The sequence below is a fragment of the Chanodichthys erythropterus genome, chromosome 24 (genome assembly GCF_024489055.1).
Source record: "Chanodichthys erythropterus isolate Z2021 chromosome 24, ASM2448905v1, whole genome shotgun sequence".
Taxonomy (NCBI): Eukaryota; Metazoa; Chordata; class Actinopteri; order Cypriniformes; family Xenocyprididae; genus Chanodichthys; species Chanodichthys erythropterus.
Window position 1 is genome coordinate 18,212,587 of NC_090244.1, and position 16,453 is coordinate 18,229,039.

A 16,453-nucleotide genomic window follows, 5' to 3' on the forward strand; every position below is an offset into this window, starting at 1 on the left:
CGCATTTGAGATGCAGTTACTACCAAGTGTGATGCCGAATGTGTCTTCTTCGACCATGTGATCGAAATAAACCAAAACACAACCAGAACCAGGTGTAAGCGGGGTCTCTGTGTGGAAGAGTGTCTCGCCATTCCCCGTCCCCCAAGACGCAAGGTGCTGAGTAAAGACACTTACAAGTGATAAACAGAAGCTGCCACAATCTAAACGTCCTTCACACTGCATCCTGTCCAGGCGTCGGAGACAGATGGACCGAGAGAGTCCATGTGCCTCACACATTTCCATTTTTGACCGTGCCTGCAGCGGTCCTCCCAAAATAACCCCCATTCCTTACGACCTTATATGTGCAAGGCCTCAGTGAGATTACAGTCTGGGGGAGATTCACGAATCCAGGCCACACGAGACTGGCCGTTGTCTCATTGTTGCTTTGTGGTTGTTAGCAGGCCTGTTAGCATCTCCAGTCTTACTATGTATCTCATAGAACTAGATCAGGAGTGTTTGCTACACCTATTTTCGTACCTAGACAAGGACAGTCGCCGCAGCTTGTCCCTGACTTGTGTACGATTAAGACAAGTCTTCCTGGACCCGCAACTGTGGACGCTACTTCACTTCAGGTCTCCATGCGAGCTAAGGAGGGACAACTTTATTCTGGGCTCTTCGCTAAGGTACCTGGCTGTATGCTGGCACTCGAGCAGGGTCAAAGTGTGCAACATTGAGGACTGGATGAAGACTACATTCCAGAGGGACCTCTGCAGAAAGCACGAGAGCCTCGTCAGTGACTTCCTGGAGCGTGTTTGCCACATGTGAGTGTTCATGTTTGTCTTGGCATCAACATTCGTTTTGTCATTGGTTTGATCTTGGACTGGCAGATGTTTTGATTATTTAAACAGTTGAAGCAACCTTAATGAATTCTGCATCGACTTTCATTGGTAAAAGAAAAGTAATGACTCCAAAATTAAGTTTCCGTGATTGTTTACTCACCCTCGTGTTATTCAAACCTTGGAAGAAGAATGTTTACTCAGCTCTGTGCCATTGTAAACAGCAGCATCCAGTAGCTGTCAAGCTCTAAATAGTACAAAAACCACAATATTATTAACATTAATTTTGTCCATACAAAAGCAATATGATAGATTTGTGTATTGAACAGACCAACATTTTAGTAATTTTCACCATAGAGCTTGAATATCATTTGCGCTTGCATATATTCAAACTTAATGCATGAAGATGTGTTGACCTTGGTTTTACATCAATGACAACAAATCACATTTGATTTCTGTTTCATAACCTATAATGTCAAGATTGAGAAAGCTATGGTGGCGGGAAAATTGAAAATGACTTAGTCACCATAAAGTCGAAACTGACAACTCTTATTATTTAATGGAATGTTGCAGTGTTTAATTTAAATGATTTATCTGTGCAAATCATTATTTTTTAATACACTGTAAAAAATGACTGTTGCAATTAGTTATCACAACTTAAAATGTAGTTTTTTTGATGCGATAACTCAAAAATCCAAGTTGATTACACTTAAAATTTTAAGGCAACATGAACACAAACTGTTTTAAGTTGAAAGAACATATTATTAGTTATTCTAATGTTGGATTTTAATTTGTGATAACGAATTGACCCTTCACAAAGACTAGTGAAGTTATTTTACTGTTATTTTGTCTGACAAGCCATGACGCTGTCATGCCACACACAGTGAAAAATACGTTGTGGAGCAAAGAGGACACTGACAATACATCGACAAACAAGACAGAACAGGTTACTTATGATATTAAACAAAGTCCCAGCTTTCGATCTGTGTAATTTTTTAAGAAATTCAAACAATAAAAACCGTTTTGTGGCTCTTTAATGTGTCGTGACAGATCGCTGTAGCGCCTCAGCTCAAGCGGCTCGTGAACCGATCATCTCTTCCTACTAGTTAATTTATAGCATCAAATAAACGTGAATGAACATCAGAAGGAATGTTGTTTCAAACACGGAAAGATGTCAATTCACACCATTTTTCAAGTTCAACTCCACCGAGGTTAATCTACTAACTCCAGACTGCTTTGTCGGACAAAATGGCAGATTCTGCGCTATGACTGGTTAGATCACTTGTCAATCAAACTCCCAACGAAGGGTCATTTGCAACAGTATTTTAAATAGAAAATCATTTTCTCCCTCTCACAGCAACATTTCTTCTGTCACTTCGCAAGAGATTATAGAAAATAGCAAAATTACAACAATCCAACGATCCAGTCAATTCCCTACATTTTCTTTCTCATTCGAAAAGCTGTTTCGCTCAGATATGTCACAATTGAAAAGAAAAGACAATCGCAATTTCAGTTTCATGCCGACTTAAAATTTTGTTCTATTCCTACATACTTAATACTGACTACTTCTACAATGTTTTTATTTATTTTTAATAAAATAAAATTATATTATTTATATATATATATATATATATATATATATATATATATATATATATATATTGTAATTTGACAACCTCAGGTAACTGCTTTTGTTGTATGGGAAAGAGATATTTTAAAAATTCTTTGAAATATCAACTTTTGTGTTTCCCAGATGAAAACAAGTCATACAGTTTTGGAACAAAATGAGGGAGTACATGATGAAGAATTAGTTCTCACAAAAATGAAAATTCTGTCAAGTCACAGAATCATGAAAATATTTTAAACTGAAACAAATCACAACTCAATGTTTATGAAGTGCTCTGGTTTAGGAAGTTGCATATCCATTTTTGACTTATTTAAATTCCTTAAATCTCTATATGAAAGATTATAAATGAAAACAAAGACACCAACTGGTAAATTTCACGCATTGCCTGCAACAACTGGCCATCACTTCATAGCTACAGGCACACCGCAGACCCTCTAAATCAACAGAAAGTTGTGGGACTGTCACTCAATGTATGGAAGAATAGAACGCACTGGCCATTCACCCACCTTCTTGTGTGTTGCAGGCAGCAAATTACAGTATAAAGTACAGAACGTTCAGAAACTCATTTTCGAGGAACAGAGATACATTAGGACGTAGCATGATTTTTTTTTAAGGAACAGACGTCAGTGGTAGAAAGCTTAAAAGTACTTCGGCATGAATGTTCCTCACGTAGCCATTTAACTCCACCAGTGTCAGACTAACGGCAATTTGCTCCTTAATGACCTTTATTCTTTAAAAAGTTAATTAGAAACACATTTTAGCTTCAAACATGATCTCAACACAGTCTTCCATCGGCATGCGTTCGAAGCGTGCTGAGGCTGGGAATGTATTTTGCCTCAAGTTTTGAATGACACAAGATCTGTGGTGTAGCATGCAGTACACAGCTGAATTACCCTCTGGAGTTTTAAGAGAAGATCTGTACAGCCTCTTCCAGGCAGCCAATAATAATGGGAGACACGATGGAGCTCTGTGGTTTCTCCCGCTGCTGTTTTGCACTGTAAACTCACTTACGGAAAGAAAAAAAAAAAAAAGAAACTGTGTGATTTGGCAGAACACTCTTTAAAAAAGGTTCTTCAGTAATTCTCTGCATCACTCTCATAAGAGCCGAACTTTATATTTACTGATCTGAAGAATGTGTTATGAAACATCAAGAACTCTTTTTATTCTCAGAAGAACCATTTAGTCAACTTGAAGGTTTTATGGAGGTGTTACATTATAGTTTCCTCAGGTCAGTGTATTGGTTTCTAGGTTATTTAAGGTACCAGTATAAATGGTTTCCTCAAGAACTAAAATATAAAATGTTTGTAGCATTTATGGTACCAAATAAAACCTTTATTTTTAAGAATGAAAGACATAAAGATATCTGGAACGACAATGAAATAAGTAGGGTTCTTGAGTTGGCTATTCTGTATTGATGATTAAGTTCTTGATGTTCATTATAGGTTCTTCGCATCAGCATGTTAGTTTCTGGTCTAAAGAATCAGAACATAAGAATTAGATCATTCTAAGGTTCTCTCATGACATCAGGTTGCAAAATTCTCCAAAGATCCAATGCCAAATCAAGATGGTTGTTGAAAGTTCTTGAGAGGATTCTTTAGGGGTAAAAAATAAGTTATATTATGGGTCCATCAACATAATGATGGTTGTTCCTTGACCAGAGAAAATTGGAGCAACACATGATGAAATTGGAGAGAAGCAGAAAGAAGTCCCTCCCTTGTGAGCTCTCCTCTCATGATTTGCATTGGCAGGTGGAGCCTACAATCGGTTCTTTGTTGATGAGGGCGGACTGCACATGTGCGTCACAGTCACTGCGCACTGTGTGTGTGTGTGTGTCGCTGACTTTCCAACAAAGACACACACACTGTCTGATGCCATTGTGGCAATATATTTCAGCTGCAGGAAATTTTTACAAAACACTGAGTATATAGGGAAAAGACAGTCTCAGATGGTGTCATTAAGTTCAAGTATAGGGATCTAGTTTTATTCTTCAAATAAAACATTGTTTTCTTTCTCTTTCTTGAACACCTAGTGCAACTTTCTGTTGCCTTCCACTAAAATTCTAATGCATACACTTAAAAAATAATAATTTTTTGTCAGGTTTTCTAATGAAAAATATCTATTAATACTTGAAACAAGATAAATTTACTCAAGAATTATGTTACGATAGTAAAAGATATTAAGACAGAAAAAGGAAGAATAGAACAAAATGTTTAAGGATGTTTAGACATTTATATATATTCTGATGTTTTTAATGGAATAGTATTGATGCTAAAACCATCATATAGCTTAAAGGATTAGTTCACTTCAAAATTGACCCTTCACCAGGAGTTTGATTGACAAGTGATCTAACCAATCATAACGCCAAATCCGCCATTTTGTACAACAAAGCAGTCCAAAGTTAGAAGATTAACCTAGGTGGACGTGAACTTGAAAAATGATGTGTACTGACGTCTTTCCGCGTTTGAAACAACATTCCTTCTGATGTTCATACATGTTTATTTGATGCTATAAATTAACTAGTAGGAAGAGATGATCGGTTCACGAGCCGCTTGAGCTGAGGCGCTACAGCGATCTGTCACGACACATTAAAGAGCCATTGTTCGAATTTCTTTAAAAAATTACACAATTTGTTAGCTGGGACTTTGTTTAATGGTGCGTTCAAGTCATGTCGGAAAGATCATATTTACGAGCAGAACCGACATGAACGCCACCACAATGTCGTAAATACAAAGTGGGAAGCTCGTAATTAAGTTGGCTTGAAAAAGCCAACATATTGTTATACTATTTTCTTCTGAGACTAAAATTTCTGACTCTAACTCCTCCTAGAGCTTTAACTCTACAAACTCCAAACTCGGCTCAGACCTTCAGACTGTTCTGACCAAGTGTGCTATATCTTTTCTAACTGATCCGACTTACAGTTTTCCTAAAAATGACTGTTAAACCTCTGAAAAATCCCATTGACTTTCATTGACGGAATGTTCAAATGAGCGAAGACTTTTAAACTCCAACTGTCAAAACTCTAATTTAAACTACGGAAGCCCATTAGACTCAAACTCAATTAGACTCAAGTGCCATTCTATGTACTATTTGTAATCCATTGAAACCCATTCAAACTCATTAAACTATCTATCTATCTATCTACTAAACTAAAACTTAAACTTTCAAACTGAGAACTTTCAAAATGAAATCTTTTAAAACTGCTTCAAACTTTCTGTACAGGCTTTTTCAAGCCAACTTAAAGTTTGTCTCAACAAACTTTTTAATCTAGTTTTCTTTAAGTTCCGATCTGTACGAGTTGGGGGCGTGTCAGTCAGAAACACAATACTTACAGGCATTTAGCTGTGACATTGTCAGGCTTTTCTATTTACAACGAAGTAAGCTGATTCCCAGCAAAAAATACGATAGCATCACAATATAAAAATGTAATATGTTACAATAAATTTTACAATGGCTTCATAAATGAATTAAAAAACATAAAAAAAAAATTACAACTAATGCACATTCTTTGCTCTACATTTTCTAGAAGCAGAAGTGTTATTTTGTGTAATTAATTTAGAGAAGGCACACCGCCATCATACTCTGACGAAAGTGACTTGAACGCACCTACCGTCGTACACACGACTTCCCACCTCGTAAATACGAACTTCCCAGGAGGACTTGAACGCACCATAATATCATAAGTAACCTGCTCTGTCTTGTCTGTCGATGTGTTGTCAGTGTCCTCTTTGCTCCGCGATGTATTTTTCACTCTGTGTGGCGTGACAGCGCCATGGCTTGTCGGACAAAGCAACAGTAACTAGGCCGGACTTTGCGAAGAGTCAATAAAATTTACTCACTCCCATGTCATCCGAGATGTTCATGTCTTTCTTTCTTCAGTCAAAAAGAAATTAAGGTTTTTGAGGAAAAAAATTCCAGGATTTTTTTCCATATAGTGGACTTCAACAGTTACCAACGGGTTGAAGGTCCAAATTGCAGTTTCAGTGCAGCTTCAAAGGACTCTACACAGTCACAGACAAGGAATAAGGGTCTTATCTAGTGAAACAATTGGTCATTTTCTAAAAAAAAATAATATATTTTTTAACCACAATTGCTCGTCTTGCACTAGCTCTGCGATGTGCCACGCATTACCCATAATGCGGGACGTAGGCAGAAGTACCGCGGTAGGGCGAAAAATTCCATCTCATTTTCTTCTCCAACTTAAAAATCTTCCAACATCGTTGTTTTAACTTTGGGCCATTTTGGTCATTTGACTTAGTCTTTGCATGTTCGCTTTGTAAACACTTGCTCGGTACTTCCGCCTATGTCACGCGTGACATTTCTAATGTGATTACGTAATGCGTGGCGCATCGCAGAGCAGTGCAAGATGATCATTTGTGGTTAAAAAGTATATAATTCTTTTTTTTTTTAAGAAAATGACCGATCATTTTGCTAGATAAGACGCTTATTCCTCATCTGGAATCATGTAGAGTCCTTTGAAGCTGCTCTGAAATTGCAATTTGGACCTTCAACCCATTGAATCCTGGTGAGGTCCACTATATGGAGAAAAATCTCGGAATGTTTTCCTCAAAAACTTTCTTTTCAACTGAAGAAAGAAAGACATAAACATCTTACAACATGACATGGGGGTGAGTAAATTATCAGGAAATTTTAATTCTGAAGTGAACTAATCCTTTAACAAATTTAACTAATATTTACATTAAAATCATGAATTATAGATTAAGATATCCTGACGATTAAAATATTCCATCACTTTAAAATGGCCAACGATTTGACAGCTTTAATCTTCTGTAGACTTTTGGCTCCACTACAAAGAATCGAATGAGTTTGTTATGGATATTGCACATGATGAATACCACCATTTCTCCAAACAGGCTATTAGGAATGAAAAAAGAAGGAAAATAAAGAACGCAACTACATCTGACCACATCCATCTGCTGTGTGAGGCTTTTCTGTTGATGTTCTTGGCGCAGACCGATCATTATGGCCGCTTCAGGGAAAATAAGTCTCTAGACTCAATCCTACGGCCCTAGACACACCCTCCACAGTGTCCCAAGAGCCTATAAAGACTACCGTCACTGCGATGACTCTTTGAGTTCAAAGAAAAAGCATTCAATTGAATTCCTGGTAAATGCCCATACGACGTACGTCCTGCCACGTGTGGGATGTCTATAGAGGCCACATCCACATGGGGAAACCTTCACAGTTTGTGTTACGGATTATATTATTAGGGCTTGCACCCTCACACCCAGCCTCAATGTAAGGCAAAGTAAAATAAGACTTAGTTAAGTCTTTACAAAATAGCCTGTTTGGTGGAATTGCTTGTGCCAAACCGAACAAAACATCTGCACAAGAGAAAGGCGGAGCTACGAGAGGAAGGCTTGCTTATGTAACCAGAGATGATGCGACACATATATCTGGCGTGTTTACTTCATCTGGCCAGCTCCGAAAGCTCCTCCCACTCAAACACAATGACTGAAAGCTGCTCCAGCAGAAACTATCTAACCAACCGATCCCTGAGGCTTTGAATTCTTGTGAGCCTCTCTCATCCTTCCTCTCCTGTTGATCCCTCTATCAGACTGTGTTACAGATGGCCGTCTGTGATAATGAAAGCAATGGCACGTGTAGCGTGAGATCTGCCCCATGGCCAGGGTTATTGGGACAGGGCTCATAACACTTACAGGCGGCTGGAATGTGCCGGTCTCACATGTGGTTAAGTGGTAAGATTATGTAAGAGTTTATATAATCTGCATCAGTAAACGTGAATGACATCTCAAAGCTACAGCCATTAGCTCGCTCCATGTGAGCGTGTGTGAGTGTTGACCCAGAGTGAGTCCACCAGCAGGCTGCAGCAGAGGAGAAACATGGACACACAGAAGGGCGACTCTCCAGAAGCCAGTACAGAAGGTTCCTGTTGCCCAAGCTCACTGGAGTGGGCATGGGAAATAGCTTGGCTTTCAGCTGGTGCGATTTAGCAAGAGCACCAGCTGTGTTTATGTGGCAAAAACAGCTGATACAGCAAACACTGACTTTGGGAATGGTTTTTGTTATGCTACAGGTATGCTTAGTATAATACCATGCAAATGCCTGGTGGGGCCACATAAATTACTGCCTAAACAGTCTTGGGTTATGGCTTTAGACAGCATTGCACATTTATTATACAGTTTACCATTTCATGTGTCCCCCGAGGAATAAAAAGCATTCGCAATGCAGTAAACTAGTGTGTTTTCCAACCAGTTAATCACTGGTGGCTGCTTTTCTTACAAGCAATTATTACATTTGTGCATTTCAGTCTCACTGTTTAGTCACTTAAAGCTGTCTTTTTTCATGATAATACTTTCTTTTTATTCCAGATTAAAGGGTTAGTTCACCCAAAAATGAAAATAATGTCATTTATTACTCACCCTCATGTCGTTCCACAACCTTTATTCATCTTCAGAACACAAATTGAGATATTTTTGATGAAATCCGATGGCTCGGTGAGGCCTGCAATGTCACTGAACCTCTCAAGATCCAGAAAGGTACTCAAAACATATTTAAAGCAGTTGACTACAGTGGTTCTACCTTAATATTATAAAGCGATAAGAATACTTTTCGGATCACGTGACAAACTGCCAAACTGCTGAAATCATATGACTTTGGCGCTCCGAACCACTGATTTAAACTGCTTCATGAAGCATTGTTTTGAAATCGCCGATCACTAGATATTGTTGAAAAGTCATTATTTAGTTTTTTTGGTGCACAAAAAGTATTCTTGTCACTTTATAATATTAAGGTCGAACCACTGAACTCACATGAACTGTTTTAAATATGTTTTGAGTACCTTTCTGGATCTTGAGAGGTTCGGTGACATTGAGCCATCGGATTTCATCAAAAATATCTTAATCTCTGTTCCAAAGATGAACAAAGTCTTACCAGCGTAGAACGACATGAGGGTGAGTAATGACATCATTTTCATTTTTGGGTGAACTAACTCTTGTCAAGACATGCTAAGCTGATTAATATGCCAATACAGCTAAGCTGTTTTGTTAACTAACAAAAAAAGTTCCAAAAAAGTTGTCACTTTCAAAACATTTCTTTGTTGTTTGAGAATTCCAACCAGCCTTATATGGCAACACTGGCTCAACCAATAGGGTGAGTTTTGGGGTGGAGCTATCTGTTTGTTTGACCAATGGCAGATGGGGAAGCATTCAGGAAACCTGTTTGTATGCTGTTGATTTTATTGATGCATTTAATAAGATCATAACAAACTATATTAAACATTTTCTTAAATTCTATGCCACAAAATGCAGCTTTTTGTGTTTATTTATTGTCAAATTACTTTCTTCTATACGAGTGTAATATGCAGTGCACAGTGTCAGTTAGTCATTGTTGAATCCCCGAAAGATCTCTGTGTCATTTTTAAATCATTGCTCTTGAGCATGGCATGCCAACACTGACTCAACCAATGGGGTGATTTTGGGGCGGAGCTAAGTGTTTGTTTTACCAATGGCATGACAGGGGAGCATTCAGAAACCTGTTTGAATTGTTTTAATTTTATTAAAACTTCTGAGCTTCTGAGCTTAGCAAATTATTAATTTACTTAAGTTCTGTGTCACACAACGCAGCGTTTTGTAAGTGTGTATTTTTTCTTTAATTACTTTCTTTTATCCAAGTAATTAGTCAGTTGTATGTTCAATCCCACTGTGCTTTCAAAGCATTGCTCTTTGTTTGAAAATCCCGACCAGCCTGCATAGCAACACGGGACCAACCAATAACATGAGTCTGGGGGCGGGGCTATTAGTCTAATTGGCCAGCCACATACAGGAGGAGTCTTCAGGGTAATCTGTTTTTCTAAATAGCAAGCAAACATGTGGAGCTTTCACACCGGAGGAACCTTTTCTTAGCTCCTAGAACTATTGGCTGAAGTACCCAGATTTTGCAGCTTTCTCACCTCAGAAACTAGGAGTGATTTTAGTTCTAGGAACTCCTTTTGGGGGAACTAAATTAGCTCCTACTTCAGAATAGTGTCTAAACCAGCACTATAGGAACTATCAGTGACGTAAGTGTACGTTGATTGGTTAAACGCATGTCAAACAGCGGCATCTGGAATTTTAAAAAAGCTGTGTAAACATTTACTTCATGAACATGGAAAACCGCAGTAACGGCATTTACCTGTTGTCTGCAGCGTTGTGTTCTTTTCTCCACATTGATATGTAATATGATAATACTGAGATTTCGTCTCTTAGCCCCACTTTTTGCTCTTTCAGTCACGTAAATTATGCATTTACGTTCCTTCTCTATTACCACGAAACCGACACAACAAACACAGCTCCAATCACGGCATCCTCCATCCACCAGTTTTTAGCATTTGCAAATGGCGCACTTAAAGACGCCGCTGTCGGCCACTTCAGAGTTCCTATTTCCGGTGCGGATTCAACCAGGAACTTGGCCCGGGGGAGAAATTAGTTCTCTGGGGACTATCCTAGTAGTTCCTATAACTGAGTTCCTAGAACTATGCGGTGCGAAAGCCCCCATGTATGCACTGCATGTTATGAAATTATAAATATTGCTTATTTCTGACTTATAGCATGAAAAATTCTATTTCTTGTTTTTTTAGGTGTCCAAATCTAGTCTCGCTGACTCTGTCTGGATGCGGACACATTACGGATCACAACGTCATCAACGTGCTACAAAGTTGCAGGAAGCTACGTAGCCTCAGTCTAGAAAACTGCGCTCGGATGACTGACTCCGTCCTCCAGGCTGTGGTGAACTTCGGTAACAGTCTCACAGAGGTGAGGGTGGACTTCTGCCGCAACGTGACCCAGGCAGGGCTGCAAGAGGTCAGAGACAAGAGACCAGAAGTGCACCTGAGCGCATTACACAGTGCAGATATGATTCCAGACAGCAAGCCTGAGGAGAAAACACAGATCAGGAGAGCTCTGCAGAAGTTCTTGATCTTCTCCTGACAGCTAGAAGCTACCTAGAGACTTCATGTCAAGTTGAAGTTCACAACATTGTCCAATACTATTACAGATGTTTTAGTTTATTTCACTTTTGACATTACACTTCTTTGTAATTCTGTAATTCCTTATTTTTTCATTTCAGAAGTTTATTCATCAAGTTGTCTTCATCTCTGACGTTTTCATTCCAATTTCATTTGAATTTTCTGTCTTTACATTCAGTTTTACAACCTTTCTAATATTTTATTTGTTCAACATTCTCATTTCAAACTCATTTTTTTGTACCTTCACTATCATGTGTTGTTTTTCATTTGTTTGTTTGTCCATTTGGCTCTATGAAATGACTCACCGGTCAAGTAAACAGTACAAAGATTAAGCATTCAATATTCAGGGCAGTGGCCCAATCCACACATTTCAACCAAATCTTAGGTTTTGATTATAAAACAATTGTGAACTCTGTGAAGGGCAGTATTTTTTAAAAGCATAGCTTGTTTTGGTTGCATAATCAAGGTTTGTTCTGGAACAAGTCATAGTTGGTTATTCTCATTGTGGGTTTTGGACTTCCTCCTAGTTATGCAAGAACAATATTTGACCGAGCACAGGTTTACAGCCTTACTGCATGACTTTTATTAAGCAATAAGGTGAGATAGGCTGTACTATATCAATAGTCATATTGTAAATCATGTCATAGTCACAACATGCCTGAGCAACTATTTTCACAATACAGCATGGCCTTGAGTGCCTTATTGCTCCAAGCTAAAAACCTTGTTTTATTAAGCAAATTCATTCATTCATCCTGTATTAGAAAACAGTTCCAGTCCTGGTTGCTGATTGGTTAAATCCCAAAGTATACTTCACCTTTTACGTGTATCCGAGGGTCAGAATTTCATCATCAGAAGAGAACACGCGTACTGTACTCATCCCACCAGATTTTGTAACCGCGATCACTTTGTACATGCAGGTCACATTACGGTGGCAATCATGCCCTGGGGGCATCGATTTACAAGGAAGTCGAACAGTGTTGCCAAGTCCGCAGGTTGAGGCAACCCCAACTAACATGATATTTAGCCCCTGAAATATGAATCTTACCAGGGGGACCCCACCAAAAACCCCCTCGGAAAGTGATGTTTACTGTGGGCAGAACACATGCAAGCTACAGCGACAAAGAAGGTCTATATAGACGAGAGATTGAGCGAAGTGGTTAGAAAGTACCCTCATTTGTAGAACTCTAGCATGAAAGAATACAAAGATGTTTACATGGGTTGTATCTCGTGGCGAGAGATTGCTCAAAACTGCACATACGTCGAATGCCTGTGTACGCGTACGAGTCAAATGAAGTATACTTTGCAAGGCTGTGCATTCGACTGTGCATGTAGACCAGCGTACGTGTAAAAAAACGAAGTACACTCAGGGCTTAAAGCACACAGTATAAACAAAACCTAGCTACCTATAGAAACCAAAGTATATTTCACATTTTATGCGTACGCAAGGGTCAGAGTATAGTGCATGTGACGCAAGTTTTGTCATCAGAAGAGTACGCACATAATATACGCAAGTCGCACATGCACATTTGATTTTTTTGCATTAAATTTTGTATCCACAAGGTGGCAACCATGCCCTGGGGGCATAGATTTACAAGGTAGTCGAACAGTGTTGCCAAGTCCGCAGTTTTCCTGCGGAATTGGGCTACTTTTACACTTTTTCCGCAGGTTGTTTTTCATGTCCACAGGTTGAGGCAACCCCAACTAACATGATATTTAGCCCCTGAAATATGAATCTTACCAGGTGGACCCCACCAAAAATGTGGATTTTACCCCCTCGGAAAGTGATGTTTACTGCGAGAGATCGCTCAAAACTGCGCATACGACGAACGCCTGTGTACGTGTACGAGTCAAATGAAGTATACTTTGCAAGGCTGTGCGTTCGACTGTGCGCGTACACCAGCGTACGTGTAAAAAAACAAAGTACACTCAGGGCTTAAAGCACACAGTATAAACAAAACCTAGCTACCTACAGAAACCAAAGTATATTTCACTTTTTATGCGTACGCAAGGGTCAGAGTATAGTGCATGTGATGCAAATTTTGTCATCAGAAGAGTATGCGCATAATATACGCAGGTCGCACATGCACATTTTATTTTTTTTACATTAAATTAGTTAATCCACAAGGTGGCAACCATGCCCTGAGGGGCGTCGATTCACAATCGTACACTAGTGTACGCGTAAAAAAACGAAGTATACAGGGCTATAGAGACCAAACTTCAGTTTAATATATTTTCTAGCAGAAAGATGTAACAATAAATTTGCTTAATAAAATGTTTGTTTTATTATTTTATTATTATTTCTTTTTTAATTATTGTTTTATTATGTACTGTATAATTTCTGTACATTTAGACTATGTACTTCGATGTGAGAACTTGTTGACCATTGAGGAAGAATGTTCTTTAGGAATGCAGGTGTGTCATTTGGCCCGTATATTCAACTCAGTGGATGCAGAAGACAATTTGGGTATCGTTTGAGTTTTTTACTAATTTGAAATACTTACTGGGTTGCAAGGATATATATATGTATATTCGGACACAGGGAATATTACTTTACCATGTTGCTAAATTGATTTAGTAATTGCTTAAAGGTTAATACATTTATTGAACATGGGTGCCTTTTATCACATAACAGCAATAAACTACTATTTTTATTGCAGCTTGAACACTGTACCAAGACCCGGAACTATCTGTTTTATATTTGCAATTTTAGGGCAGAGGATTGAATATAGTTTAAGGAGCTAATATATAAATATATTTTTATTTTATTTATATATATATTTTTAGAGGAAGCAAGGAGAAAAGCTGTTGCTATCTTGTCTGCCTCAACAGTGAGTTATGACCTAAAGCCTGCACGGAGTTATTTGAGGCCACGTTGGACATCTTCCAGCGTTGTGATTAGAAACGTATTATGTAAGAGCTGTGGAGTGTGGAAGTAGGTTGGCCAGTGTCTGCATTGTCCACGTGACCACGCTATTTTGCATCGTAATTGCAGCAAAAATAGTCGTTCTTGCTGCTTGGGGTTACAGAATTTGTTCTTCCTCTCTTTTGCCTGTTTGACCTTTCTCAAGTGCATGTAATCCAGCAAACACAAGTTCCTCAAACCCTCAGGGCATCATCAACACTGTTTGAAGCACAGTCGCACATTCTGTCCCTAAATAGTCCGTAATATTGTTGGAGATAAACTTAGAAAAACTAAATAATTTGTAATGAGTCTTAACAGAAAGTCCCTTGTTTTACAGCCAATGTTCTCCACAGGATGTTCCCCACAATGGATTGAAGGCTGGAGGGTGAAATAATATTGGTATCTCTTTCCAACTCTTGCTCTCTTTCTTTTGCTCTAGGTTTTGTACTTGTCAAGTTACATAAGTAAATGTCTGGAAATAAATCTGTAAAAAATGTCTGTTATTGTGTAGTTAGAAATGGAGATGGTTAGATAACATCTATCTAATCAATACTTTGAAATTATTCCCAGGACTATCATCGGCAGATGACAACGAGGAGGGCCTGTGACTCATGGCCCATCCATAAAACTCTTGTCCTTGGCCTCGTGAAATCAAGCAGTGGTACTGGCTGTGATATTTCATAAGACTTTGAGAGGTCAAATGAGCCGCAAAACACGATCTGCATGCTGTGATTGCCTAATTCAGGTATTTCTTTGTTGTGGATGCCAATCCACTCCAAGTGGTTATGCAATCCAGCTAGCGTTTGATAATATCAAGGGTTCAGCAAACAGATTTTGAAAGGCTGAAAACATTAGGCACTATTTATGTGCACAATCACGTGTAAGCAGTTAACAAGTGAAGCCAAGAAACTGTAGTAGCCTTTCAAAGAAAAAGAGACCTTCTCTTTCTCAAAACTAAGAACTAGTTAACACCCAGGGGCAACTTTAAGGTTGGTGTTGATTGGCTGTGGACAAGAATGGGCCTCTAATGTGTGTGATTTGCCTGAAGCTACATGGGTTTGTGCTGCTGAGGTTACAGTTGTGAAGCATATGATCTGTGAAGTCTACTATGTGCAAACACAATCTCCACATTACAAGAGGTTTATTTTTTCAGTATCAGAAAGCTGATGTAAAGATATTGTAATTATTAACATTGTTTAAAAAAATTCACACCTAAAATGGCGTAGGCAAGGCGTGTTATACACTGGTAATGTCAAACGAAAAGTTACACACATGCAGCTATATCTTGACAAATATAAGGTTAATGTCTTAGGACCTTCAACATGTTGCTGTCTCAATATGTTGCTGTCTTTTGTGATATTCTTACAAATGCCTGATGAAGATTGTGAGTTTGAAAGTCTCAATATGAAGCGGTTTCTTACACCATGCTAACTGTACAAATGCCTAAAGTTCAAAAAAACTGAAATCTTACTTCCTCAATATGTTGCCTGATCAAGTTTGCATAAGACCAAATAGTTTGTCTTAAAGGATTAGTTCACTTCAGAATGAAAATTTCCTGATAATTTACTCACCCCCATGTCATCCAAGATGTTCATGTCTTTCTTTCTTCAGTCGAAAAGAAATTATGGTTTTTGAGGAAAACATTCCAGAATTTTTCTCCATATTCAACGGCAACCAATGGGTTTAAGGTCCAAATTGAGTTTCAGTGCAGCTTAAAGGGTCTTATCTAGCGAAACGATTGGTCATTTTCTAAAAAAAAAAGTTATATACTTTTTAACCACCAGAAAGGTCACGTGTGACGTAGGCGGAAGTACCATGGTAGGGCGAAAACGGTACGGTTGATTTAGTCTCTGCACATTCGCTTTTCAAACACTTGCTCGGTACTTCCGTCGCAACCTTTCCAACATGATTACGTGTGGCGGATCGCAGAGCTAGTCCTTGTCTGGGATCGTGTAGAGCCCTTTGAAGCTGCAATTTGGACCTTCAACCCATTGGTAACAATTTAAGTCCCCTATATGGAGACAAATCCTGGAATGTTTTCTCTAAAACCTTAATTTCTTTTCGACTGGAGAAAGAAAGACATAAACATCTTGGATGACATGGGGGTGAGTAAATTATCAGGAAAT

At 38.6% G+C, this 16,453-nt stretch overlaps 1 protein-coding gene across 3 annotated transcripts; it reads left to right on the forward strand.

The window, feature by feature from the left end:
• The first annotated feature begins 360 nt into the window (after positions 1-360).
• On the forward strand, positions 361-15,818 carry fbxl22 (F-box and leucine-rich repeat protein 22). 3 transcript variants are annotated; one of them, XR_010893878.1, is made up of 4 exons: positions 361-800; positions 11,039-13,889; positions 14,665-14,726; positions 14,898-15,818. XR_010893878.1 is itself a non-coding variant. In XM_067379010.1 (2 exons), the coding sequence occupies exons 1-2, from the start codon at positions 466-468 to the stop codon at positions 11,385-11,387; spliced, it is 684 nt and encodes a 227-aa protein (XP_067235111.1). In that variant the 5' UTR covers positions 361-465; the 3' UTR covers positions 11,388-15,818. The 3 variants fall into 3 exon arrangements, 1 of the variants encoding a protein (XP_067235111.1); XR_010893877.1 differs by having other exon boundaries at positions 11,039-14,726; XM_067379010.1 differs by having other exon boundaries at positions 11,039-15,818.
• The last annotated feature ends 635 nt before the right edge of the window (positions 15,819-16,453 follow it).